A 13,702-nucleotide genomic window follows, 5' to 3' on the forward strand; every position below is an offset into this window, starting at 1 on the left:
TAGGACTTTTGGGCTTTGGGGTACTATTTTTATATTCTTCATTTTTCATCCAAAGGAAGCAGCGTTACAACATCTAGCTTCAGGCTGATGACAGCTTTACTTTTTGCTTTAAGTTTGCAGCAATCAACATTGCACGACTTTTATCTTTTTTTCTTTGTGATTAGTAACAGGGACTTCATGATGGAATAGCATGTTGTCATAGTGAAAACTTATGACAAACACAATGAATGTTCTGTGAAGATAGCTTGCAAGCTCCATGGAATTTTTGGTCAATGTAATGCACCAAAAAAGTGGACTATGATGACACTGATCGCTAAATTATAGAAAACTGGCTCAGTTATGGACATTATAGCCTCAGGGCACCCTCGTATTAGTCATTCTGTGGAAAATATCACTGTGTTGAGTGATAATGTTGCTATAAGTCTGGTATAGTCTATTTGCCAATTTTCATCACAACTGGATATTCCCAGAACAAGCATTTAATGAATTCTTAAACAATATCTGTACCTTAGAGCCTACAAAATCCAACTGACACAAAAAATGAAGCCAATGATCACAAAAAGCAAAAAGCATTAGGATATTGGGTGCAGGGCGAAATAAGAGGGGACAATAATTTCATCGAGGAATTATTTTCTCTGATGAAATGTACTTTCTGACTTTCTGTTCAACAGCTTCATGAACAAACAAAATTGCAGGACTTCAGGCCACAGAAAACCCTTGAGTAGTCATATAGAAACCATTACATCCACAAGTGCCTGTATAGTGTGGTATTTGAGCTGAGGGCATAACTGAGTTTCAGTTCTTGGAAGATACTGCTGGAAAGGCATTATCAGTGGACAGTGAATGGCACGCCAGTAAGTTAAGAGAGGTATTATTTTTTCTTTTTTTTTTCATCTGAAACTTGTTTGTGTGAATGATGAAGGGGTTTGGTTTCAACAGGATGGCACAACTTCTCAAACGGCAGTTGCAACAATGGAGCTGTTACAAAAAAGGTTTCCCAACCATGATTTCTCACAAAGGTGAGATGAATTGGCCAGCTAGATCTTGTGATTTGATACCATGTTATTTCTATCAGTGGGGGTATTTGAAATCTTACATATACACCAACAAAGCACAATCATTTCCAGAGCACAAAGCTTTGATTCAGCATGTAATTTCAGAACTAGAGGTGCAAGTATGCTGTAAAGTTGTGGAAAATTTCATCAAAAGATTAAGAGTATATCTACAGAATTGTGCAGAGTATTTCACTAATACTGTACTTCATTCATAATCACACATTGCATACACTGAAATAGTATGTAACTTACTTAATTTCATCAATAAATTTATAGATTATTATGTACGCAAAAGCTACATTCTTTATGGGACATCCTTTACTTTCATGATTCTAGTGAGAAGAGCGCCATGATCTTTGCTGAATAACAGTAAAGTTAATCACCACTGAAGCCTGATTTGTTAAAAAAAAATGCTGCCAGGAATTACTGTTACAGCGTAATTGGGAAAGAGTATTTGAATTATTATTCCAGGTTACCATGTAGATCTATAGTAATGCATATTTTACAATCTGAGATGCTGACTGGTTATTTGGTCCTCCTTGTCTTCTTGAACTACAGTTTCAGAGGAAAATTCAGTCAAGAAAACTAATACAGTACGAGACAGAACTGCTAGCCAGCATTCATAAACAGGAGGTGGAAAGTGTACAACTGCCAAGAAACACACATATAAGTAAGGGAGACACACTACCTACCTTTGGACCTAATAGTTCTTTCACCAGTGAAGCTAGAAGAATAGCTTGGGGAAGGTTTAAAAAGGAAGCAGAGATCACTCAGATCTCAGGATGAGAGAGACCTGCCTGTAGTGATGGTGAAGGAAGACAAAGATCAAAGGAGAGGGCATGGCAGATAGAGATGTCTGAGTCAGAGACCTACTATCTCTGACCACCACCAATGTACCATCTCTGACCTACTCTCTCTGAGACCTCAACATTTCATCTTTAAACCCTGCCCTACCTTACAGGTAGGTCTCTCTCATCCTGAGGTCTGAACGATCTCTCCTCCCTTGTTAATTTTCCCCAACCTATACTTTTCTCCTCCCTCACAGAGGAACTACCAGGTCCAAAAGCTAAGAAGTGTACTATTGCCAAGACACACTTTTATACCTGTATGTAGGCAGTACCATACATTACCCCCTGAAGAGGAATATGGCCAGCAGTTTTTTCTCACAGTTCATTAGCTTACTGTTTCTCCTATTTAGTGGGTAAATTGTTATTATCACACGCTTCTTATTTTTGAATGATAATTCTGTTTTGCACCAATCTGCTAACCCACAGGTTGTTGTAAGGAAAATCTCCTCTCAGAACATATAAAGTTCTCAATTATATGAATATATTGTTAAGACTTTCTGAAAGATATAACCATCATTTGACTGTACAACAGCTCTTGTTTCACAATCTAGATTTTGACCCTAGGCCATTATCAAGTGTCACAACTGCAACAGATCAACACATAATAAAAGTACGAGTATCAGACAACGCATCAGAAAAATAGCAGGGCAGACAGCCCATACATTGATTTAACTGTTTGCCCTGCTATTTTTCTGGTAATTTGTTTGATATTTGTACTTTTGTTGTGCTTTAATCTGTTGCAGTTGCAACACTTGTTAATGGCCTAAGGCTGAAATCTAGATTGTGAAATAAAACCTGTTGTACATTCAAATGGCGCTTATATTTTTCAGATAGTTTTGTATGACTGTGGCTCCATATAAATGTGAAATCATTATATGATTAATACTTATTCCAAAGAACAAATCAAATATATTCTTGCAAAATTTTGTACAAACAGAAGTTCATAGGGTCATATATTGATCTGTATACACTCAATAACTCTACCATAATGATGACAGACTGTCAGTTAAACAACATCCAGCCATCTTGTTTAAAGAATTTTTTGTCCAGTGTTCTTCAGCTGTTGACTTTTCTGACCAGTGGCTCTGCCCAGTTCAACTTTCACATTCCTGGTAGATGGTTCATACCTAATAGAAAAGAGAACAAGATTTTTAAACTGGTATTTTACCATCTTGAGATGGCAGAAAAAGAAAAAAGAGAAAAAAGTGACATATTGCAAAAAGGATGTATGTGACCTTTTAAATCATTATATAATAACTTATCACATCAAGATCACTTAATAACCACACAGTTCATATTACTGGTTTTGGCATCTGATTGCCATTTTCAGATACAATTAATACCCTAGCAGTTTTGTCATGCTATATAACAATTCCAGGTGTGCACTCTGAACATCATGAAGTCATAAAATATGTCAATGAATTATCTCTTTTAATATGTGATGACATAATGTGTAATCAACTGACATATTTTACATGAGTACATGAAGAAATTGTCATATTGTAATGTAGCTGTTAGTGAACTAATCACATCTGAAAATGGCAACTAATTGCTGAAGCTTATAGGCAAGGGAGGGTCTTGCCAATGAGGTTTATGGTGTACTAGCACAATTTACAAGGCAACAGGTTAGTTGGCCAAAATGAGCTATGTTTGTAGAGATTATTTCAGGCAACAGATTAGTCAGCCACAGATATTTGTGATTTTGCATATTATTGAAGGTTGCTTGTAGGTCAACCAACTGATTAATGGAGATTGAGGTATGGGGCAATGTGGTTTCCACCACAGATTAATGAAATGTTAGGGAGCAGATACATACATCTGATAAGTGTGAGATACAGTATTGGCAATACAAAGGATGCAAATGAGACAAGAACCTGTAAATACAAAATACTGAGAATAATGACACAATATGCAATGAATATACAAGAGTGTAGTGCACTTAACAAAACTCATGTTTACCTTACACAAACGATTAAGACGGTGGCAGAATATCTGCATAACCTCATGAGATGCCCCACACTTTTCACAATAAAACATCTTATTCTAATTGAGAGACTAACATAGAGAGGACAATTATTTTGAGACGCTGATCTACATATACACATTAACGCACATGATTCACAAAAACTTAGGTTGGTTTGAGAATGGGCAGAGCCCACAACTACTCACTGACTAAACAAACATACATTTTTGTTGCAACTCTTTCTGCATCACAGATAGTTAATAGGTTTCTGAGAATGATAAGAGATCACAGGTAACACTACAGCAACAGAAGCGAACATCTAACTGTCAAATGAAAGCATATTGTCAGAAATTATTTGAACTACAGGCCACAGTGTTCTCTCAAACCAAAACTGAAACACTTGTGTCTGTCTATGCAATTCATAAGGCAAACTGCTGTTGTCCAAGCAAAATATACACATATTATGTGTAAGAAACTGTGTAAAACAAACACATACCTGAATGTGACATTTTATAAGGTTTATGTAACATGGTACAAATATTAATGTATGAAATGACTGGAGCAGGCAAGTGACATGGTGTAATGTAAGGCAAGCCATATGGTGGCAGTTATAAGATGAATTTAACACACAGGCAATGTGAAGGTAGACCAGTGGACCCACATGACTCATAAGAGGTGTGGGCCATTAGTGTCAGCTGCTTGCTGTCACAGTGACAATCTCAGATGAAGCCACATGCTTTAAATCCACAAGTATCATAAACCACTAAACACTATGAATTCAGACTGTACTTTTGAACTAAATAATTTAAAGAGATTATATGGATAACATTACATATTAATGTAAATGTTAAAGAGCAAAGAGTGTTGTTAGGATTTATTGTGATATATTTTAGTTCTGGCTTCAGCTATGTAAATTAAGTTACTAACCAATGCTATTTTTCATTTCTTGCTTGTACATGTTTAAGAGTCCTGTATGCTGATGTTGGAGGTGAAAGAGAACCAGAATAATCACTCTGGCTGCAGCATGGGACAAACTGATGTCACACAATGCAAGATCATGCTACAGATGGCACACCAGACTCCAGTAGTTGTTTGAATTAAGGGAATCCTTCTATGTCTACATCTGTACTCTGCCAACCACAATTAGGTGCATGGCAAAGGGTACGTCCCATTGTACCAGTTATTTGGGTTTATTCCCATTCCACACACATATGGAGGGTGGAAAGAATGATTGCTTGAATGTCTCTGTGCATGTAGTTATCTTCATAATCCCAATGTGTGTGATACATTCTAGTATATTCCTAGAATAATCATTTAAAGCTGGTTCTTGAAACTTTGTTAATACAGTGTCTTGGGAAAGTTTGCATTTACCTTCAAGCATCTTCCAGTTTAGTTCGTCCAGTATCTCACTGACATTCTTCCATGGATTAAACAAACGGTGGCTATTTGTGCTGCCCTTCTCTGTATACATTCAATATTACATGTTAGTCCTTTCTGGCATGGGTCCCACACACTTGAGCAGCATTCTATAGCTGGTCATATGAGTGATTTGTAAGCAATGTCCTTCGCAGATTGATTGCACTTCCTTAGTATTCTACCAATAAACCAAAGTATAGCACTTGCTTTACCTATGACTGAACTATGTGATCATTCCATTTCATATCCGTACAAAGTGTTACACCCAGGTATTTGTATCAGTTGGCCAATTCCAATAGTGACTCATTGATATTATAGTCGTAGGATACTACATTTTTTACATTTTGTGAAGTGCACAATTTTACATTTCTATACATTTACAGCAGGATTCCATTTCTGCAACACTTTGAAATCCCATCAGGATCTGACTGAACATTTATGCAGCTTCTTTCAGATTATAGATAACTACCTCATTCATAAAAATAATGATGTTACTAATAATATTGTTGGTAAGGTATTCATTTACAGCATGAGCAGCAAGAGTCCCAATACCCTTACCTGGGGTACATCTGAAGTTACGTCTACAGCTGACAAACTCTCCATCCAAGATAATATGCTGCATTCTCGCTACCAAAAAGTACTCAGTCCAGTCACAAATTTCTCTTGAACCCCTTGTGATCATACATACTTTTGACAATAGGCATAGGTGTGGTACTGAGTCAAATGCCTTTGGGAAATCAAGAAATACAGCATCTATCTGACTGTCTTGATCCAAAGCTTTCAGTATGTAATGTGAGAAAAGTGCCAGTTGGGTTTCACACGGTTGATGTTTTTGAAATCCAAGCTGGTTGGCATTGAGGAGGTCATTCTGTTCAAGATACTTCATTTTGTTTGAGCTCAGAAATGTCAAGGATATTGCATGGTAGTTTTCTACTTTTCTTGTAGACAGATGTAATTTGTGCCTTTTTCTGAGAATTGGGCACAATTTTTTGTTCGAGGGATCTACAATAAATTATAGTTAGAAAAGGGGCTAACTCAGCTGCAAATTCAATATAGAATCTGACAGGTACTCCATTGGGCCCTGGAGCTCTGTTTGGTTTTAATGATATCAGCTGTTTCTCAACATCACTAACACTAGCACTTATTTCATTCACCTTTTCAGTGGTATGAGAATTAAATTGGTGCAATTCTCCTGTGATTCCCTTTGTAAAGGAACATCTGAAAACAGAGTAAAGCATTTCAGATTTTGCTTTGCTACATTCAATTTCAGTTCCTGTGTCATTCACTAGGGACTGAACACCAACATTGGTGCCACTAACAGCCTTTACACATGACCAGAATTTTTTTTAGTTCTGTGAAAGCTCACTTGACAATATCATGCTATGATAGTCACTGAAGTCATCACACATTGTTCTCTTCACAGAGAAATGCACTTCATTCAGCATCTCTCTATCTACAACCCTACACGTTGTTTTACACTTATTATGCAGTAGTCTCTACTTCTTTAGAAGTCTCTTTACAATGACTGTGTACCATGGATATTACCTCTGATTATGAACTGTTCAACTGGACACATATATCTCCAGTTTATGGTAAACTATTCTTTTAAACTTGAGTCAGAGCTACATGCTCCTGAGCTGTAGTGAAAGTTTCAAATCCCTCATTGAGATATGGCACTACTGATTGTTTGTCTAGTTTACTGAACATATATATCTTCCTGCATGTTTTACTTGTCCTTTGTATTTTGGTAATCATCATTGTCACACTTGTGTCATGGTCACTGATACCATTTATGATGTAGACATCCCAAAGAGGTCAGGTCTACTTGTTGTCATTAGATCCAACATATTTCCGTCATGAGTGGGGTTCCTAACAGTTACTTCTGTATAGTTTAGAGGGAAGGCGTTTAGTAACGTTTCACATGATGTTTTTATCATACGCACCACTAACAAAACTGTAATTTTCCCTATTCCCTATTCATTTTTGGATGATTAAAGTCTCCACTGACAAAGTATGGTTGGGGAACTTGCATACAGGTGAACTGAGGTTTTCTCTGAAGTTTTCAGTTACATCAGAATCAGATGATGAGTCTGGGGATTTATAGATGGATCCAATTATCATTTTAAGCCCAACCCTAATGCTGAATCTTGCCCATACAATCTCACAAGCAGCTTCAATGTCTACCTCAGTGGATTTGAGTTTCTGGTCTGCTGCAACAAATACACCACTTCAATTTCCCATCTGCCTATCCTTTTGATATAAACTTAAATGTTCCCAAAAAGTCTCACTGCTATCTATTTTGGGTTTCAACCAGGTTTCTGCACCAAGTGTTTCATCAACTTCACTGCTTTTTGGGAGTACTCAAACTCTGGCACTTTGTTGTGAATGCTTTCGGATTTTAATACTCTCATCTGTGGGAGGCATTTCTTCTGATCTTGTGCTGGTACTTCTAGGTTTCCTTCATCTTCAAGTCTATGAAAAGTGCTTGTTTGTTGAAAAAATTACATCAAAGAAATATGTGGAAAGTCCTTATAAATTGTTTAAGTTTAGTGTTTTATAGGAAGAGAATGTATGTCAATGATATTAATTTACGAAAGTGTGATAGATTACACATCTGTGCAGATAAAAAAAGATTACACATAACAAATACATGTGTTACAATTAAATTTATCAGTGTGATCATAGGACTACTCATGCAAATTCCATCAGGAAAATGTTAAATAAAATCTTAGTGTTAAGATTTTGTAGTCTAAATAAACTAGTTACTGATGTATTATGGTGCTGAAGGTTATTTTTCTGTTTAAAACTAGTGTGTTGAGTTGCAGAAATAGACTTAATGAAATGATCACTAAATGATTTTCTTCAGTTGTGATAAAATCTCTACTGTATACTAATTAAATATTTGGTTAGTATTTCCTAATATTGTTTGTTGAACTCAAGAACTGTGCAAATTAATATTGGGTTCCTGATAGAAACAGAACCTCAATGTGGTAAAACTGCTACTGAGAGGTCCTTGTTTTTTTTTCAGTTTTGTTCATAGTTCTGTAAGCACAACATTTTTCAAAATTGTCCGTTGTTTGTGAGAATATTCCAGATTTGGAAATCTCACAATGCAGGGGGTGTGTGACATTCCTAATTTTAGGAGCCATAGTATCCTACCCCAAGTTTCACTTCATATTTTATATGAGACTGCATTAGCTGATGTCTGCTTTAAAAACTGCAGTGAGCTGCAGACAACAGATGGTACAGTGGGTACCTACTCTGTGAGAAACTGTTTCACAACAGGAGCCAGTGTGCTGCATCTTAAAGTTTCATTTATTAATATTTTAAAAGTATAACACAGATTTAATTTCCTATCATGCTATCAGCCCTCACTAGTAAGCTGTCATCCACTTGCTTCAGATGAAACAATTTTCAGTATAATTAGAATAATGATGTTCAGGTGAAGCTCTTCATCGTCAACTTCCACCAACAATCATCACTGAGTAAAGTAATTCATGCTAAATCAGTCAAGTATGAGCAGTCTGATATGGCAGTCTGATAGGAGCAGATCAGTACAGAAGAACTGCATGATTAAGACCTGAGTTACGTGCCATAGATAATTATCTTAAATAAGCACTGATCTGTGAGCAATGCAGATAAAAGCAGAGTACAGAACCTACAGACTGATTTGTGAATGTAATTCAACAATGTATTTAGTATACCATGATTACTAGTGTTACATACATGAACTACAATGTATGTGACTTTGTAGGTGTGTGTTGGTAATTATTGTTGGTAGTTTATGGTTTTATCTGTTCCATGTGTTATAAATAAAATAAAAAGCCATTGGCATCCCAGTTAACTTTGGATACTCGTTTAATAATGTACAGAGCCTTAACCAACTTGATAGTAAGTTTCTTACAGCCTCACCTCAAAAACAGCGAACTTGAGACCTAAGTGGTACATCTGCACAGGTACAAGGATGTCTTTGTGAGACACAAGGTTGGTGGACAATCTCAGCATCTCAGCATTCTGTCTTTTTGCAGCAGAGTACAATCCACTACAAAAGGAAACAGCTACATGTTATCTTTTCTAACGCAAACAGTGGAATGAATGAATATGCAGAGTGCATACTGCATCAGACACTAAATGCAGTCATCACATTCAGTTGCAATAAAAGTAGGCTTTCTGACAGCAGTATCTTTCCATTAACTTCACTACCATGCCTGTGTCACAATCTTCTCAACTGGTGCTTTCTGCTCGTATCCTCCATCTCTTATAAGTACGATCTGATTTCTGTACAAGCTGCACATAACCTATTGCTCCCTGTATTTTATCATGCTACATTAAGAATTACAAAGAGGGTATTCCAGCCAACATTGTCAAAGGTTTTCTCTAAGTATACAAACACTACAAATGTTGGTTTGCCTTCCTTTAACCTATCCTCTAATCTAAGTCATAGGGTCAGTGTCGCCTTCTGTGTTCCTACATTTCTTCAGAACCCAAACTGTTATTCCCCAAGGTCATCTTCTATCAGTTTTTCCATTCTTCTGTAAATAATTCATTTCTGTTACACATTGTAAAAAAAAAAAAAAAGATCTGAGATGAAATAAACTGAGGAAGGCATTCTAACTCCCCAGTCCACCTCAAACAAAGGAAACAATGTGTAAATCCAAGATAGGGAGACAGGGAACTGTCCACAAAGAGTTTTAACAAGAGAGACTGTTTTTGCCAGTTATATTATTATGTGTCAAGTAAGAAGCTAAAATTCTTAAGTTCCTGTGTTTTCATCAAGGTCTACAGTAGAGTTACATAGCATGAGTTGATAGTCATTTGTTTGTTTGTTTTGAAAGCTAGTGACTGCTTGTTGGCATTAGTCAACTAGTGAGGCAGCAGCAGCTTGCTCAGACAGATGTATCAACAGAGAAGTAACCAATTTTGTGAGTTTTATGAGTTCCTAACCAGGAGCAAATTGTATAATTTCATCTGTGTGCTTTGATAGTACAGTTTCTTGAGTTTCTGTGTGTTAAATCAATATCTTATAGCCACAATTCTCATGTATTTGTTTGCGTTGGAAAGTAAACTGATTTTGTGACATATTACAAGCTCCTAAACAAAGGTGAATTATTTAGTTTCATCTGAGTGCTTTTGTAGTTAGCTTTTTAAATCTCTGCGCATTAATCTAATTTATTTGATACAGTTCCTGCATTTGTGTCAGTGTCTGCAGAGATCCTCAGCATGTGGTGATAGTCCGTTTACCTGGGTAGTTTAGTTTTCCATGGTCTTTTGTATGGATAGGTACTGTGATTGTGAGAAGATGAGAGCCAAGTTGGTGACACTTCACTCTCACATCTAGAATGTCCAAGTCCTCCAGTCAGTCTTCACCAGTGGTAAGCCCAGTTACCGCTCACACTGAGATTGACTCCTCACCTGTGGTCAAGTGGGGGGTCATCTGGGGGCATAGCAGGTGGCAAAAGCCTTCCATGGTCAGACTTACAAACAGGTTCCAGGTGCTGTCTGTGGTTGAAACTGTTGCTCAGCCAGATGCCATTGACTGTCCCGTTTCAAAGGAACTGTCTCAGTGTGCAAGATCCAGGCAATCACAGAGGGTGGGATTATTGATAGTTAGGAGCTCCAACATTAGGTGGATTATGGGGCCCATTAGAGACATGGCTACCAAGAAGGGGAAGAAAGCCAATGTGCACTTTGTGTGCATACAGGGTGGAATCATTCCAGATGTGGAATGGGTCCTTTCAGATGCCACAAAGAGCATAGGGTGCAGCCAACTGCAGGTGGTGGCTCAAGTTGGTACAAATGAAGTGTGCCACTTTGGATTGGAAGAGATTCTCACTCGTTTTGAGTGGCTAAAAGAAGTGGTAAAGGCTGTCAGTCTTGCTTGCTGGTACAGAGCTGAGTGGAGGGTCTGAATCAGAGGCTCAGATGATTCTGTGTGACTGTGTAGGCCGCACATTCCTTGACTTGTGCCACAGTGTGGTTGGGTAGCAAGGGCAGTGTGACATGGACTGGACAGTTTTTTTAGGTTAGAGGGTCTCGGGAAAACACAAAAAGGGATTCAGTCACAAAGGGCACAGGCCAAATATAAGAAGAACGTAGACACAGGAACCATCAGTATAACAGTTGTAAATTGTTGTAGTTGTGTTGGGAATGTATCAGAGCTCCAAGTGCTGATAGAAAACACTGATGCTCAAATTGTTATAGGCACTGAAAGCTGGTTGAAGCCACAGATAAGCTCAGCTGAAATTTTTGCAAAGAACCTAACGGTGTTCCAAAGGCATAGGCTAAACACAGTTGTCGGTGGCGTGTTTGTTACTGATAGAAATAGTTTATCTTGTCCCATAATTGAAGTAGATAGTTCCTGTGAATTAGTATGGTCAGAGGTCATTATTGGCAACCAAAATAAAATAATATTTGGATTCTTTTACTGACCTCCCAATTCAGATGGTACAATTGCTGAAAAATTCAAGGAAAACTTCAGTTTGATTTCAAACATCTACCCGACTCATACAATTATAGTTGGTGGTGACTTTAATTTGCCCTAAATATGTTGGTGAAAAATGCAGTAAATGAAGCAGGCAAAAAGGAATACAAACGTCTCAAAAATGAGATTGACAAGAAGTGCAAAGTGGCTAATCAGGGATGGCTAGAGGACAAAAGTAAGGATGTAGAGGCATATATCACTAGGGGTAGGATAGATATTGCCTACAGGAAATTTAAAGAGACCTTTTGAGAAAAGAGAACCACTTGTATGAATATCAAGAGCTCAGATGTAAAACCAGTTCTGAGCAAAGAAGGGAAAGTAGAAAGGTGGAAGGAGTATATAGAGTGTCTATACAAGTGCAATGTTCTTGAGGACAATATTATGAAAATGGAAGAGGATGTAGATGAAGATGAAAAGGGAGATATGAAACTGCATGAAGAGTTTGACAAGCACTAAAAGACCTAAGTTGAAACAAGACTTTGGGAGTAGACAACATTCCATTAGAACTACTGATAATGTTGGGAGAGCCAGCCAACACAAAACTCTACCATCTGGTGAGCAAGATGTATGAGACAGGTGAAAAACACTCAGACTTCAAGAAGAATAGAATAATTCCAATCCCAAAGAAAGTAGGGGTTGACAGGTGTGAAAATTACTGAACTACCAGTTTAATAAGTCATGGCTGCAAAATAGTAACAAGAATTCTTTACAGGTGAATAAAAAAAAAGTGGTAGAAGCCAAACTTGGGTAAGTTCAGTTTTGATTCCATAGAAATGTTGTAACACGTGAGGCAATACTGACCCTATGACTTATCTTAGAAGATAGATTAAGGAAAGACTAATCTAAATTTCTAGCATTTGTAGACTTGGAGAAATCTTTTGGCAATGTTGACGGGAATACTCTCTTTAAAATGCTGAAGGTGACAGGAGTAAAATACAGGGAGCAAAAGGCTATTTACAATTTGTAAAAGAACCAGATGGCAGTTATAAGAATTGAGGAGCATGAAAGGGAAGAAGTGGTTGAGAAGGGCATGAGACAGGGTTTTAGCCTCACCCCAATGTTATTCAATCTGTATATTCAGCTAGCAGTAAAGGAAACAAAAGAAAAATCTGGAGTAAAAATTAAAAACCATGGAGAAGAAATAAAAACTTTGAGGTTTGCCATTGACATTGTAATTCTGTCAAAACAGCAAAAGACCTGGAAGAGCAGTTGAACAGAATGGACAGTGTCTTGAGAGGAAGATATAAGGTGAATATCAACAAAAGCAAAATGAGAATAATGGAATGTAGTTGAATTAAATAAGGTGATGCTGAGGGAATTAGATTAGGAAATGAGACACTTAAAGTAGTAAAGGAGTTTTGCTGTTTGGGAAGCAAAATGACTGATGATGGTCAAAGTAGAGAGGGTTTAAAATATATACTGGCAATGGTAGGGAAAGCATTTCTGAAGAAGAGAAATTTGTTAACATCCAGTATAGATTTAAATGTAAGGAAATCTTTTCTGGAAGTATTTGTATGGATTGTAGCTGTGTATGGAAGTGAAACATGTACCATAAATAGTTTAGACAAGCAGAGAATATAAGCTTTTGAAATATAGTGCAACAGAAGAATGCTGAAGATTAGATGGGTAGATGAGGAGGTACTGAATAGAATTAGAGAGAGCAGGAATTTATGGCACAACTTCACCAGAAGAAGGAATCAGTAGGTAGAATATGTTCTGAGGCATCAAGGGATCACTAATTTAGTTTTAAAGGGCAGCATGGAGGGTAAAAATTGTAGAGGGAGAGCAAGAGATGAATACACTAAGCAGATTGAGAAGGACGTAGGTTTGCAGTAGTTACTCGGAGATGAAGAAGCTTGCACAGGATAGAATAGCATGGAGAGCTGCATCAAACCAGTCTCTGGACTGAAGATCACAACAACAACATTATGTAGGTGAA

General features: G+C 37.3%; 1 protein-coding gene across 1 annotated transcript in view; it reads right to left on the minus strand.

Annotated features, from left to right (window-relative positions):
• Positions 1 to 2,785: 2,785 nt before the first annotated feature.
• LOC126278047 (protein-L-isoaspartate(D-aspartate) O-methyltransferase) overlaps positions 2,786 to 13,702 on the minus strand; it is an 85,212-nt gene continuing 74,295 nt past the window's right edge. Inside the window, exon 7 of the mRNA XM_049977834.1 lies at positions 2,786 to 3,030. Coding sequence (XP_049833791.1) covers positions 2,934 to 3,030 — 97 coding nt within the window. The 3' untranslated portion in view covers positions 2,786 to 2,933. The remainder of the gene's footprint in view (positions 3,031 to 13,702) is intronic.

Source organism: Schistocerca gregaria, chromosome 6 (genome assembly GCF_023897955.1).
Source record: "Schistocerca gregaria isolate iqSchGreg1 chromosome 6, iqSchGreg1.2, whole genome shotgun sequence".
Classification (NCBI taxonomy): domain Eukaryota; kingdom Metazoa; phylum Arthropoda; class Insecta; order Orthoptera; family Acrididae; genus Schistocerca; species Schistocerca gregaria.